This window comes from Pelobates fuscus, chromosome 11 (genome assembly GCF_036172605.1).
Source record: "Pelobates fuscus isolate aPelFus1 chromosome 11, aPelFus1.pri, whole genome shotgun sequence".
In the NCBI taxonomy this organism is placed as follows: domain Eukaryota; kingdom Metazoa; phylum Chordata; class Amphibia; order Anura; family Pelobatidae; genus Pelobates; species Pelobates fuscus.
The window spans coordinates 30,681,467-30,700,100 of NC_086327.1; the positions used below are offsets into that span (position 1 = coordinate 30,681,467).

The 18,634-nt window shown below is 41.1% G+C and overlaps 1 protein-coding gene across 1 annotated transcript in view; it reads left to right on the top strand.

The window, feature by feature from the left end:
• Positions 1 to 18,634, top strand: part of SHANK1 (SH3 and multiple ankyrin repeat domains 1) — a 317,095-nt gene that overhangs the window by 240,645 nt on the left and 57,816 nt on the right. The window contains exons 15-18 of the mRNA XM_063435485.1: positions 8,713 to 8,837; positions 9,574 to 9,709; positions 10,294 to 10,374; positions 15,578 to 15,601. Coding sequence (XP_063291555.1) covers positions 8,713 to 8,837; positions 9,574 to 9,709; positions 10,294 to 10,374; positions 15,578 to 15,601 — 366 coding nt within the window. The remainder of the gene's footprint in view (positions 1 to 8,712; positions 8,838 to 9,573; positions 9,710 to 10,293; positions 10,375 to 15,577; positions 15,602 to 18,634) is intronic.

The following is an 18,634-nucleotide window of genomic DNA, read 5'->3' on the forward strand; positions in this document are numbered from 1 at the left end:
AGTGTGCAATACAGAACCTTTGATGTGTGGGTTGCGCTGTATGCAAATACAAATCCAGGTCGTCGTCCTATGAGTGATGGTTGATGCCTAGTATAGCGTGTAGTGCTTGGGACATACCTTGTATTCCGCTACATTGTTGTGTATCAAATGTGAATCCATTGTTCGAGTATAAAGGTGTAGAGGTGTAGCATAGGGGTGTGTCTATGGGTAGAACAAAATGTCATGTGGTCCCGTTATCCTTATTGGATGCCCACTCTAAGTACCTACTAACATATGCCATATGGAGTATGTGAGTCGCTTCTCACCCTAAAAATAAGGGCTGTGGTGTGCCTTTCTACAAGGTGCTTCGGTACCCTGGGAGTTAAATCTTGGGGGTATGCTTTGGAGTGTTGTGGTGTGCCTTTCTACAAGGTGCTTCGGTACCCTGGGAGTTAAATCTTGGGGGTATGCCTTGGAGTGTTGTGGGACCGTTTGAGAAGCAGCTTATTTCATGTTAACTCACTTGCTAGCCATGATTGTGCTAGCGGCAGCTCAAGTTGTGGACATGGTACTCATTATTGTCAGTTGCCCCCTTACCAAATCTCCGTGCTGCATCGGGCTTCAGATAGTTCAAGGGGGTTGGTAGGTAGGACTCCTGTGGGAGACATAGGTTCAGTAATCTATGAATTGTAAGGTCCTGTTAGGAAAGGCCACGAGCCCTGGATGCAGTCAAGTGTGGAGAGGGGAGGGAGAGCCTCCAGCATTCATACATTAGGTCCACCCATAGTGCGACACGGAGATGGGTTTACATGATTCGGGCGGCATCCTATTTTATTACAAGCTTAGGTTGTACCTGGAATTATAGTAATGCCGTAATTGTGTAGCTCTTAGTCAGAAGTTGAGGATGTTGGGCTGTTAAGGGGCCCTCCCTGGTGGACCAAGGGGGTTGGGTGTGTACGTTGCCCCTCCCAGTATGTGACCCATGGGGTCCAGGTTGATAAGACATTTAGCCTGTGTGTCACCGTTTGAGCGGAGAAACACTCATGAGTGTAGTACTGGTGAATTTTGGCCATGAGTAAGGTCCCAGAGGGGCAGTTTGTCTGCTTCCAATGGTTTGCGATTAGGTTTCTCACTGCTAAAGCCGTGAGCGCCATGATGGTTTTAACTCGTTTCGGTGTTAAGCTGGGGTATTTTAAGAATATACCTGCTTGCATGTCTAGAGGTGGCCTAGTGATACCTATAGTATGCAGGATATTTTGTGCCTCCTGCCAGAGCGGCCGGATACGGGGGCATGACCACCAAATGTGCAACATCGTGCCACTATCTATTCCACACCTCCAACAGAACGGGGGGACCGTTTTGTACATTTTGTGAAGTCTCTGGGGCGTCAGGTACCACCTATACACTAGTTTTTTATGCGCTTCAATATGAGAATAGCATTGTGTGAGTCCTTTGAGTGCATTGAGAGACTGCAGAATTTCCGTGTTAGAGATCGTGTCACATTCCATGAGCCACTGTGTCATAAATGTAGGGGGCGGAGGCGGTGATGTGCGCAGTAGGGATCTGTAGCAAGAGGTAAGAGATTTAGGTTTGGATGGGGCCTGCCAGCATCTATCATATAAAGCCTCCAGGTCCCTCGTGTCTGCGCTATGCAGTGCAGTATCCGGCGTGACATGGGTGGGTATGATGCTCTTGAGTTGCATGTACATGAATACTGAGGAATTCGGTAGATGGTATTCCCTTTGGAGGTCTGGAAAGGGCTTGATGTGGTTCATGTGCAGGACCTGGTTGAGGGTGGTTATACCTAGTTTGCCCCAGGAGTGTAGCGAGAGCCAAGGTGAAACCGCTTTCATGGCTGTCAGCGGGGAGCGTGGGTGGTATTTATGAGGTGCGTGATGTTTTTGACGTATTGCGTCCCAATGGTGTAGGGTTAGTGCCGTAGTTGGCAAAAATGTTGCGTTTTTGGGGCGTAATGATTTCGGTGTCCAGAGTATGTTAATTAGCGAGGTGCCAGCCAACTGGTCTGCCTCCATGTCCACCCATTGGAAAACCCCTTTTGAGGTGTGAAGTTTCACTGCCGCCTCTAAGACGGCTGCCTTATAATATGTGTGGATATCCGGAAGGCCAACCCCTCCCTCCATATGGTGATTCTGAAGGAAACGGTGAGAGATTCTTGGTTTGTGGGCATCCCAAATATAAGAGGAAAGCACTTTTTGGAGTGATTTGAAAAACAATGGAGGTGCCCGTAGGTGTAGGAGGCGGAAAACGTACAGCAGTTTGGGGAGGAGAATCATTTTTACTGTATTGATTCTGCCTAACCATGACAATTTAACTGGTTTCCACCTCAGGCACTCAGCTTTGCATAAGTTAAGGAGTGGTTTGTAGTTATACTGGAATATTTGCTCAGTCGTGGACGCGATTTTGACCCCGAGGTAGGTGATATAGTCTGACCTCCAGTCAAAGTCGTATGTGCTGCTAAGTTCAAGAGTTAGGTCTCTAGGAAGGCTTATAGGCAGTGCTTGGGTTTTTGTTTGGTTTAATTTGTAGTATGTCAGGTCACCGTATTGTTGTAAGAGTGATATCAGTGCGGGCAGGGACGAAGGCACGTCGCTTAATGTTAAGAGGATGTCATCCGCAAACATGGACAATTTATATTCAGATTTACCTACCATTATGCCCTTAATTGCAGGTTGACATCTAATAATATGTGCCAGTGGCTCTAATGACAGGACAAATAGTAGCGGGGATAAGGGGCATCCCTGGCGAGTTCCATTTGTTATTTTGAATGGGGTGGAGAGGAAACCTGCATTGGAGACTTGAGCTGTCGGGGCATTGTAAAGTGCCATGATACCTTGGATTATGGGCGTAGTGAAACCAAACGCTCGTAAGACATGTTGCATATAGTTCCAATTGAGCCGGTCGAAGGCCTTCTCCGCATCTAGTGCTAAGAGAAGGCCCTGTCCGCCTCCTGTGTGTAAGTGGGATAAGATGTTCAGGATCTTCCTGGTGTTGTCCGAGCCCTGTCTCGTTTTGACAAAGCCGGACTGGTCATTATGTATTAACGTAGGGAGAATGTAGGATAGACGGTTGGCTATGAGTTTAGCGTAGAGTTTGACGTCTACATTTAATAAGGATATGGGTCTAAAATTTTGGCATTGTGTTTGAGGTTTACCTGGTTTTGGGAGAGTGGAGATGTGGGCCTTTAGCATTTCGGGGGGTAAAGTTCCCCGCGAGTAGCAGTGGTTGAATAGTGTGGATAAGTGTGGTGATAAGACAGACGCAAAGGTTTGGTAATAAAGGTTGGTGTATCCATCTGGGCCAGGTGCTTTGTGTTTGGGAAGCTTCTTAATTGTTGCGTCTATCTCTTGGGTAGTAAATGGGGCGGTAAGAGAGGCTATGTTGTCTGGGGAGAGTTTGGGTAAAGCAGTTTGTGCTAAGAAGTCAAGAATGTCTTGTGTGGCTGGCGGTTCTATCTTGGGGTCATCTTTGAGATTGTAGAGCTCGCCGTAGTAGGCTGCAAATGCATCTACGATGTTTTGAGGGTTGGTGAGTTTTTGTTTTGTCGCTGTGGTAATGTATGCTATCCTGGAGTGGGCTGTTCGAGCTCTAAGTCGCGCTGCTAACAATGCTCCCGCTCTATTTCCTTGCGAGAAAAAATTATGCTTGTAGCGTTGAAGTATGTGGGTAGTTTTGACCAGCTCCATGTTTCTGAGTTCTGCATGCAATATAGAGAGTTCATGACTCCGTGTGTGTGTGGGACTTGTTTTATTTTTGTGTGTAAGGTCAGTGATCTTGGCGATTAAAGTGGTATAATCTTTAAGTCTCTGCTTTTTGGCGTAGCTCCCTGCTCTTATCAGAAGGCCTCTTATTACCGCTTTGTGCGCGAGCCAGACAGTGGTCAGGTCTACGTCGGGGGTCAGGTTCGTTTCAAAGTAATCAGTAAGATCCGCCTTGATTTGGTCTACAATTTTAGGGTCACGGAGCAGGGAGTCATTCAGCCTCCATGCTCCCTTGCCCGCAGTGGCACATCTTTCTGAAAGGGTTAGGGTGATTGGGGCATGGTCTGACCAGGTTACCAGACCTATTGTCGTCTTTTGGACTGTTTGCATGAGCGTGGCTGGGATTAAGAACCTGTCAATTCTAGTATATGTATTATGTGCTAGGGAATGGAAGGTGTAGTCTCTCTCCAACGGGTGGAGGACCCTCCAAGGATCTAGGAAATTGTGTTGGAGAATTTATTCGCACAGCAGTGATGATGTTTTGTGTGATCTACGCGCGGATGCCTTGGTTAAGCCGTCGGTGGAAGTGGAATCTAGAGAACAATCCAGGAGAAAATTTGTATCTCCTCCGATTACTGTAGTCCCAAATCTATGTGCACTCGCTAGGGCGAAGATTTTGTCCGCAAATTCCACTTGATTAGTGTGTGGGCCATAAATGTTGATGAGTGTGTAAGGTTCGTTGTTTATATAGCATTGGAGTAATAAATATCTGCCGTGTTTGTCACCTGATTTCTTAAGTAGCGAGAAGGCTACCCCTTTCCCAATCAGAATCGATACCCCTCGTTTTTTCTTTTTGTAACATGAATGGAAATCATGGGGGTATGCTGTAGAGCAGAATTTGGGACGTGCACCCCACTTAAAATGGGTCTCTTGGAAGAAGGCGACCTGAGCTTTGTGCTTTTTTGCTTCTTCCAGTGCTAGTCTCCGCTTATGAGGTGAATTTAGGCCTTTCGTGTTCAGGGATAGTATATTAAGTGTCATTGAGATGAAGGAATGGTTGCTGTGTCAATGACTGATGGGGATAGAGTCGACAGCGGGGGACAACCAATGTCCCTGAAATAGAGCGTGGTGCGGTATATCGGTGTGTCTCTGCATGTTGCGATGAGGGTGGGCCGTATGGGAATCGCAACATCCTCCAGCAGACAAGCTGGGCATATGTGACCTGTACTAGCAGTGTACGTTTGTATTTGTGGTATTGATACATATTGCTCGCAATTATAGAGGCAGTCATTGTCAGTGTATTACATGTTAGCCAAGCCTTTCCAGCAGCGTGTGGTAATTGTTTGTGGGAAAAGGAGTAGGGAAGGGGGTAACAGAAATATAACAGGTATTGAAACATATTAATATAAAAAACTATATACAAAAAACCGCCGGTTGGGGTGCTCTGGGGCATAGGCGGTAGTGAAAAGGCTCTGGTGAGCCTAGTGGGGCAGTGGGAAGTGACAGATCCTACAACCCTGGTGTATTAGACAGTGTGAGACAATCGCTTTTTCCTTTGTTTTCTTTTTTTTTTTTTTTTTGTATTGTATTGTTTCTTTTGTCTTTTTTTTTTTTTTTCCTTTTATTGTGTTTTTTTCTTTTCTCTTTTGACTGTGCGAGGCAAGGTGATCCCATGGGCAGCGTGGGTCGGAAAGTGGCATGGCCCAAGCGACACGGCCCAAGCTTCCCCCTGTGTGGAGCATGCAAGGCAGGTGCAATACAGCAACCACCTCAGCGGCGCCAGTGGTCGGGGACACGTGTTTCAAGAGCGTATGGGCAGGCATAAAGCATATCCAGATACATCAGGCAACATATGTTACGGAGTCCCCTATAACGCGCTACAATTCAGTCTCCCCATCCTTGGCGCATCGCCGCCACGGCTGGGCCCAACCCAAGGGCCCCGGCATGGCGGCAAGGCCCAGCCCCGCTCCTTCCGAAATACCGGGAAGTAAGGTGCGGCTGAGAGGAAAAGAGCGCGAGACCTATACAAATTTAACAGACAGTGTACGTTAGGGAGCCCTAGAGGTTGCCCAAAACTCCGATCCCGCCACATCCGGTGCATCGCTGCCGTGGCCGGGCCCAGGCCAAGGGCCCCGGCACGGCAGCAAGGCCCAGCCTCCGGCATTTACTTAAAAAAAAACACTGAATAATAAATTCACAGCAAGGGGAAAAAAGCATGGGATATACATAGATACATAGATACTCCATGGAGTTTGCGTTAGAGAGTCTTGGGGATTACACAGAGATTTAACCTCAGTATACACAGTGCGTCACCACCGTGGCTGGGCCCACGACAGGGGCCCCGGCACGGCAGCAAGGCTAAGCATCAAAATTTTCCCAACAGTAATCACAAAAACAAAACAAAACACAACAAAAAAACAAAAGCGTTAGTGTGATGAGAAAAATTAGCCAGACATGAGATCAGAGGGCGTGAGGGGGAAAAACACAGACCGTGATCTCAGAGGGCATGTACATCGGGCCAGTGCGCCCAATTATGATAGAAAAAAGGGGAACCGTTCAGTTCACTTATCTGCCGACACCATGTTCCAATCTGTGGAGACCTTCTTCGGGGACCGTGATCTCTGCGGTTTCGCCTGGGCAGCCTGTCCAGGCGCTTGCGATAGGGCAATGTTCCATTCTTGCAGGAGCTTCATGCCTTCCTCGACAGAGGTGATATGACGGTCAGCTCCATTGCGGCGGAGAGTCAGGCGGGCTGGGAACCCCCATCTGTATAGGACATCGGCGTCTCTCAGGGATTTGGTGATGCAGGCAAACTCCTTTCGCTTCAGCAAAGTTGCGGCGGACAAATCTGTGAAAAGGAGTACGCCTGTGAATCCTTCTGGTTGAGACTTTGTGTTTCTCGCGGCTGGTGTAATAATGGAATTTCGCAATGGTGTCTCGAGGGACCGAAGCCGGGAGGGATTTCGGCTTTGGTAGGCGATGTATGCGGTCGAGGAGGCAGTCCTGGAGCGACAGATCAGGGACCAAGGCCTGGAACAGACGGACAGCGTAGGCTGACAAGTCTTGAGGGAGGACCTCTTCAGGGATGCCGCGGAGGCGGATGTTGCTCCGTCTGTCCCTATCCTCATGGTCCGCAACTTTGTCGGTGAGGCGATCTAATTTGGCCCCCAGCTCTGCATAGGCATCCGCCAGAGTATTATGGGCGGAGATGAGTTCCTCCGTCTTGTCTTCAAGGTGCGCCGTTCTATCACCGAGCGCCTGAATCTCCGTTTTTATGTCTCGTGACATCTTTGTCATATCGGCCTGGAGAGATGCTTGCAGGGCCTTGAGCATCTTATGGATGGATAGATCGGTTGCGGGTGTCGCCGTTGGCTCCGATATTGAGGTGAGGTCGCTGTGGTCCGAATACGTGGAAGGTGAGTTTGGCGCGCCGGCGCCATCTTGGGCCTGTGCGCGTGGCGGTGTCAACGCCGAAACTTGCAGTGCCATCCGTTTGTGTTTTATTTTCTTGGCAGACCTGGATGCCATGGTACTCACAGGTATTGCTGTACTTTTTTTTTGCGGGAGTCTGGGGAGCTCACTGCTATTAAAATCGCTGTGCAGGGTTGATGTCTCACGGAGCTAACAGCTCATGCGACCATTCCGTTGAGCTGTCAGGCCACGCCCCCCATAGTTTGGCTTTTATCGTTCTACAATAGGACACTGAAAACTGAACTACAGCTCCCAGAACCTCTTGCTGTGCTAATAAAAAAACTGGTTTTCTAATAAGCCCTCTAGAGAGAGTTAAGTGGCTATCGTGATTGGCTGAGTCACTTCCTGCTTTGTGACAGCTCACTTCAGAAATTGCAAAGACTGTGCATTTGCTGAAAAGAACAGGCACTTCAACTTTTTGTATCTTTCATATTCTTTATGATTTCTTTTTCATAATCCTATTTCTTTTTTTCGGATATTTGTATCTACAAAATACATAACAAATAATGAATCAGCTCCGGCCTGGAATGTCCCTTCAGGTAAACATTTCATGTAATGACCTGGATTTAATTTTTCTGGATTAGATTTTAAAACGGTTAAATGTTTTGAAATTTATATTAATATATGTTTCTTTAATTATGTTTTCTTTATGTTTTATATATAATAGATCCTTTGATACTTTATTACTTTGAAAGTTTATTAAACGTTTTCTCATTATTTGAAAATCTTATTCGAAAACATTAAATATTTTTTGGAACTAGTAATGTTTAGAGCCAGTGTTGAGCAGATTGTGTTTGTCCACATGGTGATTATCCTTCATGTGTAGAAAAATGCCTCTCTGTATTGCAGTATTGTGATACCTTGATCACCCTCCATCCTTCGTCCTCCTCCTCTTTCTCCACCAAAATAACAACTACAAACAGATGACACACATTATGGGCAGCATACTAGGTCCATATGATGCAACACCATCCCACAATTCCTAGTATCTGGCTGCATCTCTGCATTGAGCTGAGTTACCTATGTGACATTTGTGAGTCAGTTAGCCTAACATGCAAAGGACAGCAAGAGTAATATTTATAGCCCAGTACATCTCAACCAAGAACATTGAAGTTCAAAAGAGATAATAATAGTAACAATTCAGGATACAATAAAAACTATTCATTTTTTTTTTTTAGCAATTTTATTTATATTTTTAATCGTATTCTCACATGAAACCCTGAGATTTAGATACAACACTTCCCACAACACTCATGTAACACTTGTATTTATAAAAGTATTGTGTTCTGAAAAGTTGTCTAAAGTACTAAAAAGTGGGACAATCATCACAGAAACCAATGTAACCTATAGGCACATTGCATTGGTGACCTCTCCCATTTTCCTTGTTTGTGCCACTTTTCAGAACGGGCACTTTTTATTGATAAGCACATTGTGGTTTTTTTGGGTCGCCAATTTTTTTTTTTTAACCTCGTCAGTCGTATTGGAATTTTTTCATAATGATTATGAAATGAAAAATATAACTCTTTGCAATCCTCTCCTACAGCACAAACCCCTATTGAAGAGTTTACCCCAACACCGGCGTTTCCAGCCCTACAGTATTTGGAAAGTGTGGATGAAGGTGGAGTGGCGTGGAGAGCCGGGCTTAGGATGGGAGACTTTTTAATTGAGGTAATCATAATGATTTATTTAAGAAAACGTATACAATATGCAGTGTTTTCAGTTACAGGATGATTTATGTGCCTCATGCTTTGAAATTACTTTGTTACGCAAAAGCAAACTTTGTGGCTTGACCAAAGTCAACTATGAAAAAAGGCATAGGAAATGCCTTGGTAAACACTTGGCATATTCTTTGTTGCATTAGAATATATTCAGTCTCCTTGGCAAACTTTGGGTTAGAAGCTTGTACTTCAGGCAGGCAGCTCATCCTAACACACCTTGATTGTTTAATTTACAGCATAAGCCCCTACAATTATTCATCTGCTTCTGCCCAATTATGCCCCAATTCCATCCATAAATATCATTTAATATTGGATATATGGCTTATTTGTCTGATGTCTACAATAAAATGTTATCAGTTTAAGTATCAGTTTAACAATCAAGTAATGACTCACTAGAGTAGGGTTAGGCAATCTTCGGCACTCCAGGTGTTCTGGACTACAGCTCCCATGATGCTCCTACATCCATAAAGCTGGCAAAGCATCCAGGGAGATGTAGTCGACAACATCAGGAGTGCCGAAGGTTGCCAATACCTCCTAGAGAATGTAGCTAACTGTAACTTTTCCAGCTGTTGTTGGACTTTAGATTCCTCAATGCTTGGGTTAGAAGAGCAGGAGAGCTGCAGGTCTGATAACACTGCTGCAGTGAGTTCTTGTAGACCATGATATCCCATGTTCTCTGTCCTCAGGTGAATGGGCAGAATGTTGTTAAAGTCGGACATCGTCAAGTCGTTAACATGATTCGGCAGGGAGGAAACAACCTAATGGTTAAAGTCGTCATGGTTACTAGGAACCCTGAAATGGAAGATGCCATGCGGAAGAAAGGTAAATGCGATCACACAAGGGTCATTTTACCTTTCACATTCCCAACTCTAGCACAGTGGTTCCAAGAGAATTCAACAGTTCTGTTCCAGTCGGGATACTGATAGCTCATGATATTCCCTGTAAATTCTGAAAAAAAATATAAACTTAGTATTTGTTGGTATATTTTTTATTTTTCCTGTAAACTACGGTATGTATAAATATGCTTCATCCAACAAACTTACCTGATGAAATATCCCTTTATAGTTCGCCAATATAGGTTTCACTTATACAACTTCTTGTTATTTTATTTTCACTTATATATTAGTTAACTCTGTATTTATTTACCGCTTCTGTAGGTAAAACTTTATTTTTTTTGCATCACGTTAAAATATTGTCAAGCACAAACAATGGAATTCTTATAGTGAAATGTTGTCTCTCTGCATAATGTAGAGTTCACATTTTTTTAATGTATGTGTTTGTGCAAACAGTACTACTACTGCACTGTAATAATAAATGTAAAGCAGGGAGTAAATTAATTTGTGTTGTATTATCAAAAATGCATGTACATTGGCACACATTTATATATATATTTTTAAACATTTTAGTGCCACAACAAACTAAGCGTGTTACTCCCCCTGCGATTTCACTTCGATCTAAATCCATGACATCAGAACTGGAGGAGATGGGTAAGTCACTGAAATTTTTTTTTTACTTATTTATTGTTACATAGTTATCGAAATAAAAAAAGACTCATGTATATAAAATTCTGCTTTATGGTTGTTGTTGTTCTAAAAAATGTTTTACAAAAGTTATTCACTAAAGAGTGCCTAGATGATGAATGTCAGGTCAACATAACTAGAACTGCATGGATAGATGAATATGTTTTATTTTAATTTGAGAGCAGGTGCAAGATCCACTGTTTATGATAACATTTTGCCATTTTTAGTTTTGATTAATTCAACCATCCAACAAACAGTAAGAATATAGAATTTGAGGGTCCTTCACCAGTGTCTCAAAAAGCATAGTGTACGTCATAACGTACACCAAATGCACAGATGATGGACATTAGATTCTAGGATGAAAAATGTAAAACGTTTCACTTATTCACGTTTGCATGTGTCATGCAATTATAACATTTCTTACGAAAACTAGTCAATTGATTTTTTTGAGATTTCTGTGTGTGTGTTTTTTTTTTTTTTAAAGAAAACATGTATATTCAGAAACTAAAAACTTTAAAATTGCAGATGTGTCCAACAATTTTAATTCTCGTCTGTTACAAAAATGTAGCCGTAACTATAAATACAGAAAATGGGCATATATTTTTTAATTTGGTTCGTGCGTGGTTTGTACATCTTCAGTATGAAGACGACAAACAGAGAAATTATATTTCAAAAAGTCAACATCCTCATAATGGATGGTCTTTAAAAAATGTATTCGGATAATTTTCTGTATCCAAAGCAAACTTTTATAATTTGGTGCAAAATGGGTCTCTCAGCTCTAGCACTTGAAGAGTACGCTAAACAGTACAATAACTAAGACACACAGATGGTTTTACAAGAGGTTTGAAAAAATAAAGCAGCATCTGTAGTTTCTTTGGTTGCGAATGACAATGATGAGTTGGATCTGCATGTGTCATGCCTGCTCTCCAGGACATAGCTGATTAAGCTACAGCATACTATGTTCTAGTGCCGCCCCCGGTGAAAATCTGGAATGAACTGTTACAGGGTTTTATTGTCCTTATTAATAAAAGTAAAATCATGCAAAATAGGAAGCGCCACCATGCTTCTATACAATATACTATGCCTTGCAAGAGCTTTCAGACTCCTGTACATTTCATATCACCGAATTGCAATGTTGCATTGACATTTTATACTCACATTCATTCTGAAATCCAAAGCCAGATTATTTAAAGCATCCCTCTGCAACCTCTTGAGTAGAGGGAAAGATTTAGTGATAATTATTATTATAGTGATTATATATTATATTTTGTATAATTTGTATTGTTGTTCTTCCAATTCCTATTCATATAGTTTAATAGAATTGTTTTAATGTAACCCTGGATTAATGATGAATATAAAAAAAATATATAATATGTTGCTTACATAACTTCACCACGTGTTTTACAGCACAAAGAGCTCAAGGTCATTTGGTTAAAGTATAAGATTTTTTTTAACTATTCTTTATTTATATCAAACTTCCATACAACGTAAATGTACAATCAACAAAGAAGTTTATAGTTTTCGCCTAAAATGAATAAATAGTTTGTAGAATGCTTCATCATGGCTCTGCCTCCTTAGCCTCTCCCCTTGTGCCAAAATGACTTCCTTATCAAAAGTATGCACAAGTCTTAGACTGAACAGCTTTTAATGCACAACCTGGCTGCAGACAGTCAGATAAACTGCAAACAGGTAGTGATATCCTTACTATTTTTTATCCCTTGGTGTCCCCCTCCATCAAATGCAGGTTGTTTTGTTGTTCAGATCATTCAGTACAGTCAGTGGTTGATCTGTGTGCATACATTTGATAAGGAAGTCTTTTTCTGGAGTGAGGGGGTGTGGCTAAAGAGGCACGCACATAGTGTATTTCCTGAAAAAAAATATATAGAGTTGAGCTTGCAAAAATACAGTATATTACTGAGTCCAAAACCGAAAGCATTAAAATAGTATTGGTGCTCAGAGTATACATCTCAACATATTTTTTTTAAGATGCCAAAAGTCTGTGGGCAACATCCCCCATTGTGGTGGCACTTATAAACTATGGGTACCATATCTTTTGCATGAGCTGTAGTTGTAATGCTGCTTAGAGCTCTTATTTAAAATAAATGATCAAAAAAGTTGAGCAGAATTGGTGTGTATTACTGCAATGTGTACATATAAGAGAATTGTTTAAGTCTTATAAGCATATATGGACAGATAGCTTTGTCATTATAACTTGCAATATCTTAACACACATATTGTGCATGTGATTCGAGTTATATTTTACACTGCCAAAGTGTTAATGCTATACATTGCTTAAATGCCTTTTCTTTTCTTCTTCCCTTCCGTGTTTTTACTTTTTAAATCATCATCTTCCTCTAAACATCTTCGTCTATTTTTCCTTTTCTCTTTCCAATTCTTATTTGTATTTCTATTCAATATTTTCCATTGCTGTGCCAACATCTACATCTTTTTTTTTTTAAATTATTAAGTGGAAAAAGGTATGCCCAGGCAAAAGAATTATAAATGAATGATTAGTATTAATGCATCATTTAGTGCAGTGGTAATCCCTAAATACTGGACTGGTAGGGGGTACTCGAGGGCTGGGTTGGAAACCCTTGATCTAGTGGAAAGGGCAATTGGATTGGTATGTAGACATGTTTGAGAAAACAAAATGGGTGGATGTTTAAACTTTAACTCTTGGACCACCTACGGAGCTATTCATTATAGTGATGTATTATTTTGCCTCTTTGAGGAAATACCATGGAACCCAGCATTAATAAATTCATTAATAAATGCTATGGGTTGTAAGTAACTCTATGCTTACTCTATACCCCTAACCCTAAGTCCCCATTTTGCTACCCAAATCCTAAATTTGCAAACCTAAAATTATGCCTAGCTTAACCCATGAAACGTAGTGCTTTATTTTTTAACAATCATGGTTTAAGTGTAATTAATGCCTCGTTTCCACTGAGCGGATCGGTTTGGGTCACTACAGTTTGGAAGGTTTAGAATGGACCAGCCCATTCTGGTGAGCGTTTCCACTGCAAGTCAGACCTTCAGGGCCATGCGGGGTTTAGAAAAAATGCTCTTCCTGTCAACCAATCAATGGATTGTATAGTAGCTCCGCCCTAACCGAACCGTTCCATTCTCTATGGCCCTACATCAGAAGCAGGACCCTGAATGGATCGGTATGGTTCGCTTATATGGACCACTTTCATAATGGAAACACCCAAAATAGCCAACCGTACCGTATTGAACCGAACCGATCCGCTCAGTGGAAACGAGGCATTAGTAACCCTGTGCACGTAGGAAAGCAGCATCACTCTAATGAATGGTGTAATTTTTAACTTTAATGTTTTAAATACATTCAAAATATGTCCACTTTTATTTATATTAAAACCTGGAAATGTATTTTATTTTTGATTAATGTAACATCTAAATTATAAGTGGTTTATAGAGACGGCAAACATTATGGGGAGGGGGAGGGAGGATATATCATTTGCAGAATTTGCAGTCCACACATAGTAAAAAAAGTGGAAGATTCCATGGCAAGGTCTTGAAGTCGGTTACAGTAATGCACGTAACATTCCAATTTCCAAAGTAAAATTAAAATATAAGCGCACTAAGCTGTTATTAAATAAGTAGTAATAAAGGTCATAATCCACTCATTAGATATCAATTCTATCAAAAAATTGCTGTCGTATGTGGTTAGGTCAATCCAACAGTAGTACATTACCGTCTGTAAACCACCAACATTATCACCTCACGTTTCTGCTGGTAAGATAGCACTTTACATACAACGATCTTATTCTGCTGATATGGAGATTACAAAGAGGATCTGCATCATGGAATGTGTAAGTTTTGTTAAGCTCATCAATTGTATTGCCTGCAGTGGTAGTGACAAATCTAGTATATAATTCCAAATGTTAGGCTGCTTTAGCAGTTCCTTCATTTTAATTCTGATTATATCTCACCTTGACTTTAAACACTAGTGAGATTTGCAATCCAGCCAAAGCTAGCGTGCTCCCAGGATTAGGATATCCATAATGTATGCTCAATGTTTGCCTAAAGATCCTTTATTTATTCGGGATTACTCAACAAATTTATTCAGGATCTCTCAACAAATTTATTCAGGATCTTTCAACAGATTTATCTAGGATCTCTTCACAGATTTATTCAGGATCCCTCAACAGATTTATCTAGGATCCCTCAACAGATTTATCTAGGATCTCTTCACAGATTTATTCAGGATCCCTCAACAGATTTATCTAGGATCCCTCAACAGATTTATCTAGGATCTCTTCACAGATTTATTCAGGATCCCTCAACAGATTTATCTAGGATCCCTCAACAGATTTATCTAGGATCTCTTCACAGATTTATTCAGGATCCCTCAACAGATTTATCTAGGATCCCTCAACAGATTTATCTAGGATCTCGTAACAGATTTATTCAGGATCTCTCAACAGATGTATCTAGGTTGTTTCAACAGATTTATTCAGGATCTCTCAAAAGATTTATCTAGGATCTCTCAAAAGATTTATCTAGGGTGTCTGAACATATTTACTCAGGATCTCTCAACAGATTAATTTAGGGTGTCCCAACCGATCTATTTAGGGTGTCCCAACCGATCTATTTAGGATCTCTCAAAAGATGTATTTAAGATCTCTCAAAAGATTTATCTAGGGTGTCTTAACATATTACTCAGGATCTCTCAACAGATTTATTCAGGATCTCTCAAAAGTTTTATTTAAAGTGTCTCAACAGATTTATTTAAGGTGTCTCAATATATTATTTGAATGACTACATGCCAGTTTTACTACATGTCTTATCTGAATCATTCCCCATCAATCCTATAATCTCGCCGTATTATCTATAAAATAAATTGTTATTCAGCGCGAGCAGACGCAAGCAGATTGTGATTAAAGCAGGAGCAAAGTAGGCTCCTTTTTGTACCTTTTGTGCCTCTTTTTGTACGTATTATAAATCTACGCTTGGAATGTTAATCAGCGTAGTCCTTTAACCCCTTAAGGACACATGACGTGTGTGACATGTAATGATTCCTTTTTATTCCAGAAGTTTGGTCCTTAAGGGGTTAAGGAATATTTTAGCCTTTTGTGATATGAACGGTATGAATGTTGTTAGATTTGGCATTCACACAAATTAACTACTTGTTTGCTGTTCTCTTTAGTTTCTCCCTGGAAAAAGAAAAATGGTAAGCGTCTTTAATATGTGTGGTTATGTTATCATTAACTGTGTCTGCTTGACTGTTTCTTCGTCCTGGAGAGCTTTACATAAGGTTTATGGGTAATTAAGTGGGGAGTCAATGAAGCATTGACAACTACTGCTATAAGGAATTAGTAGTGTCTCCGATAATCTAAATAAAATATATTAGCAATATTACTCAATATTACTTGAGTCCTATTCTATTGCTCATGAAAATAGTCCACCCATCCACCAAATAATAATTCTAACACATATCCCCAAGTCAAAAAGAGAGCCCCTGAGCCACCATTAAATATTACTCCCACCCCATGGCACAGAGGGTAGAAGGGAAGGTTTAGGGACCATTTCTTACTTATGATTTTCCTCAACCCCCTGCACCCAGTGTTGGGAAGAAGTTAGTTATCACAAAACCCATTTTAGTTGTATTTGAGGTTGGGGGATCCTGTACTCATTCATTTTAATGTTTCCATAAATTAAACTCCTTCTGAACAAATTTTAGCAATTCATAGAGATAAAGGGCTATTTACAACCTGTGTGGTATTTTTTTGATGCCATTTTCATTTAAAGAGTTAAAATTACAATTTGCGTCTATGTTTAAACTGTGTTCTCAGAAATTCCGTGTCATGTAATCAACACTGCCAGTATTCAAGTCCTACATATTTGGAATCTTTCAAGTTGTATATTTGGCTGATATTGTCTATCAATCTAACTATATACAGATTTACATAGCACATAAACAGAGCCAGCCCTGCTTTTATGCTAAAAAGTTTTATTATTTTTGCAAGTTACCACGTGGTACAATGTAAATAGGTCATACTATACATTGGTTACTTACTCTAGAACTAGGTAATTAGATTGGGTTCTGCGGAACTCTAAAGTCAGGTTTTAAAACCAGAAAATGGATCGCTTAGAATGTTTGCCCTATATATTTAGTGTCAAGAAAGAGATCCAATATGACCAGGTGGTGGAATCTACAAAAAGTGGTTAGAAAACCCCAGAGAAAACCATAAAGTTTTCACTGGGACAAGAGTAGCTATTAAGAAATAAAGTCAGGTCCATAAATATTGGGACATCGAAACAATTCTAATCTTTTTGGCTCTATACACCAACACTATGGGTTTGAAATGAAACAAACAAGATGTGCTTTAACTGCAGACTTCCAGCTTTAATTTGAGGGTATTTACATCCAAATCAGGTGAACCTTGTCGGAATTACAACAGTTTGTATATGTGCCTCCCACTCTTTAAGGGACCAAAAGTAATGGGACAGATTAACAGTCATAAATCAATCTTTCACTTTTTAATACATGGTTGCAAATCCTTTGCAGTCAATTACAGCCTGAAGTCTGGAACGTATAGACATCACCAGATGCTGGGTTTCATCCCTGGTGATGCTCTGCCAGGCCTCTACTGCAACTGTCTTCAGTTCCTGCTTGTTCTTGAGCATTTTCCCTTCAGTTTTGTCTTCATCAAGTGAAATGCATGCTCTATCGGATTCAGGTCAGGTGATTGACTTGGCCATTGCATAACATTCCACTTCTTTCCCTTAAAAAACTCTTTGGTTGCTTTTGCAGTATGCTTCGGGTCATTGTCCATCTGCACTGTGAAGCGCCGTCCAATGAGTTCTGAAGCATTTGGCTGAATATGAGCAGATAATATTGCCCGAAACAATTCAGAATTCATCCTGCTGCTTTTGTCAGCAGTCACATCATCAATAAATACAAGAGAACCAGTTCCATTGGCAGCCATACATGCCCACACCATGACACTACCACCACCATGCTTCACTGATGAGGTGGTATGCTTTGGATCATGAGCAGTTCCTTTCCTTCTCCATACTGTTCTCTTCCCATCACTCTGGTACAAGTTGATCTTGATCTCATCTGTTCATAGGATGTTGTTCCAAAACTGTGAAGGCGTTTTTAGATGTTGTTTGGCAAACTCTAATCTGTTCCTGTTTTTGAGGCTCACCAATGGTTTACATCTTGTGGTGAACCCTCTGTATTCACTCTGGTGAAGTCTTCTCTTGATTGTTGACTTTGACACACATACACCTACCTCCTGGAGAGTGTTCTTGATCTGGCCAACTGTTGTGAAGGGTGTTTTCTTTACCAGGGAAAGAATTATTTGGTTATCCACCACAGTTGTTTTCCGTGGTCTTTTGGTGTTGCTGAGCTCACAGGTGCGTTCTTTCTTTTTAAGGATGTTCCAAACAGTTGATTTAGCCCCACCTAATGTTTTTGCTATCTCTCTGATGGGTTTGTTTTGTTTTTTCAGCCTAATGATGGCTTGCTTCACTGATAGTGACAGCTCTTTGGATCTCATATTGAGAGTTGACAGCAACAGATTCCAAATGAAAATAGCAAACTTGAAATGAACTCTGGACCTTTTATCTGCTCCTTGTAAATGGGATAATGAGGGAATAACACACACCTGGCCATGGAACAGCTGAGCAGCCAATTGTCCCATTACTTTTAGTCCCTTGAAAAGTGGGAGGCACATATACAAACTGTTGTAATTCCTACACCGTTCACCTGATTTGAATGTAAATACCCTCAAATTAGAGCTGAAAGTCTGCAATTAAAGCACATCTTGTTTGTTTAATTTCAAACCCATTGTGTTGGTGTATAGAGCCAAAAAGATTAGAATTGTGTCAATGACCCAATATTTATGGACCTGACTGTATGAGCAAATGATTCTTACCTGCCCTCTGGAACATATTCACGTGATAAGGTTTACAAATCATGCATAACTGCGGCACATGTGCCTGTTCTTCACTCATGCATGTGGCATCATTTGCATTAAACTTATGGGTGGAATTTCTATGCATGATTTAAATAATGTTACATGAACAGAGGGATTGAAGATTTTTTGCATAATGTCGCTAATATTATGCATGTGAGCTGACACTAGACTAGCTTGGATGTCAAACCTAGGATGAGAAGTATGTTATCAATCATAATAAGGACGGATAAGGGGAAAAGTTAACTGTGTTACACGTAGGTAACCATAGGACGAGGAGG